The sequence below is a fragment of the Mesitornis unicolor genome, unplaced genomic scaffold, assembly GCF_000695765.1.
Source record: "Mesitornis unicolor isolate BGI_N332 unplaced genomic scaffold, ASM69576v1 scaffold34793, whole genome shotgun sequence".
In the NCBI taxonomy this organism is placed as follows: domain Eukaryota; kingdom Metazoa; phylum Chordata; class Aves; order Mesitornithiformes; family Mesitornithidae; genus Mesitornis; species Mesitornis unicolor.
The window spans coordinates 1,994-2,778 of NW_010175934.1; the positions used below are offsets into that span (position 1 = coordinate 1,994).

The 785-nt window shown below is 65.7% G+C and overlaps 1 protein-coding gene across 1 annotated transcript in view; it reads right to left on the reverse strand.

The window, feature by feature from the left end:
- MPP2 (membrane protein, palmitoylated 2 (MAGUK p55 subfamily member 2)) overlaps nucleotides 1-584 on the reverse strand; it is a 2,326-nt gene extending 1,742 nt beyond the window's left edge. Inside the window, exon 1 of the mRNA XM_010181595.1 lies at nucleotides 467-584. Coding sequence (XP_010179897.1) covers nucleotides 467-584 — 118 coding nt within the window. The remainder of the gene's footprint in view (nucleotides 1-466) is intronic.
- Between the last annotated feature and the right edge of the window lie 201 nt (nucleotides 585-785).

The window sequence follows — 785 nt, forward strand, 5'->3', positions numbered from 1 at the left end:
GCCGTGGCACGGGGACAGCGCCAGAGGAGCTGGGACCTGCCGTAAGGGCAGTGCCATGGCATGGGGACAGGGACATGGCATAGGGACATGGCATAGGGACATCACCTGGGGAGGTGAGACCTGCCATAAGGGCAGTGCCATGGCATGAGGACAGGGACATGGCATAGGGACATCACCTGGGGAGGTGGGACCTGCCCTAAGGGCAGCGCCGTGGCATGGGGACATCACCCTGGGAACTGGGGACCTGTCACAGGGATATGGCGTGAGGATGGGGCCATCACCAGGGGTGAGGACAACACTTGGGGAGTTGAGGACGTGACTCTGGGAATGGGGGACCTGCTGCAGGGACAGTGCCACAGGGATGGGGCCATTGCCATGGGGACGCGCTGTGCTCCCCCTCAGGAGGTGACCCCTGTTCCCCCACAGCCAGGGACGTGGCCTCCCCTGGGCTCTGGGGTCCCCGTACCGGTGGCGGGGGCCATCTCAGCGTCCCTCCTGACGAAGGCCTTGCGCTTCTCCTCCAGCAGCTGACTCAGCCCCGCGCTGCCCCCCTCCACGTGGCACGCCTGGGGGGACAGTGCCATGCATGGGGATCCCCCCAGATCCAGGGACCCCCAGACTCAGGGATACCCCAAGCCCCAAAAGGACTCCTTGAGTTCCCATGAACCCTCCCCAACCCATGGACCCCCCCAAAGCCCCAGAGGGACCCTTCAAGCTCCCGGGGACCCTCCAACTGCACAGAGACCCCCCTGAGTTCCTAGGGATCCTCCCCAACCCCAGGGACC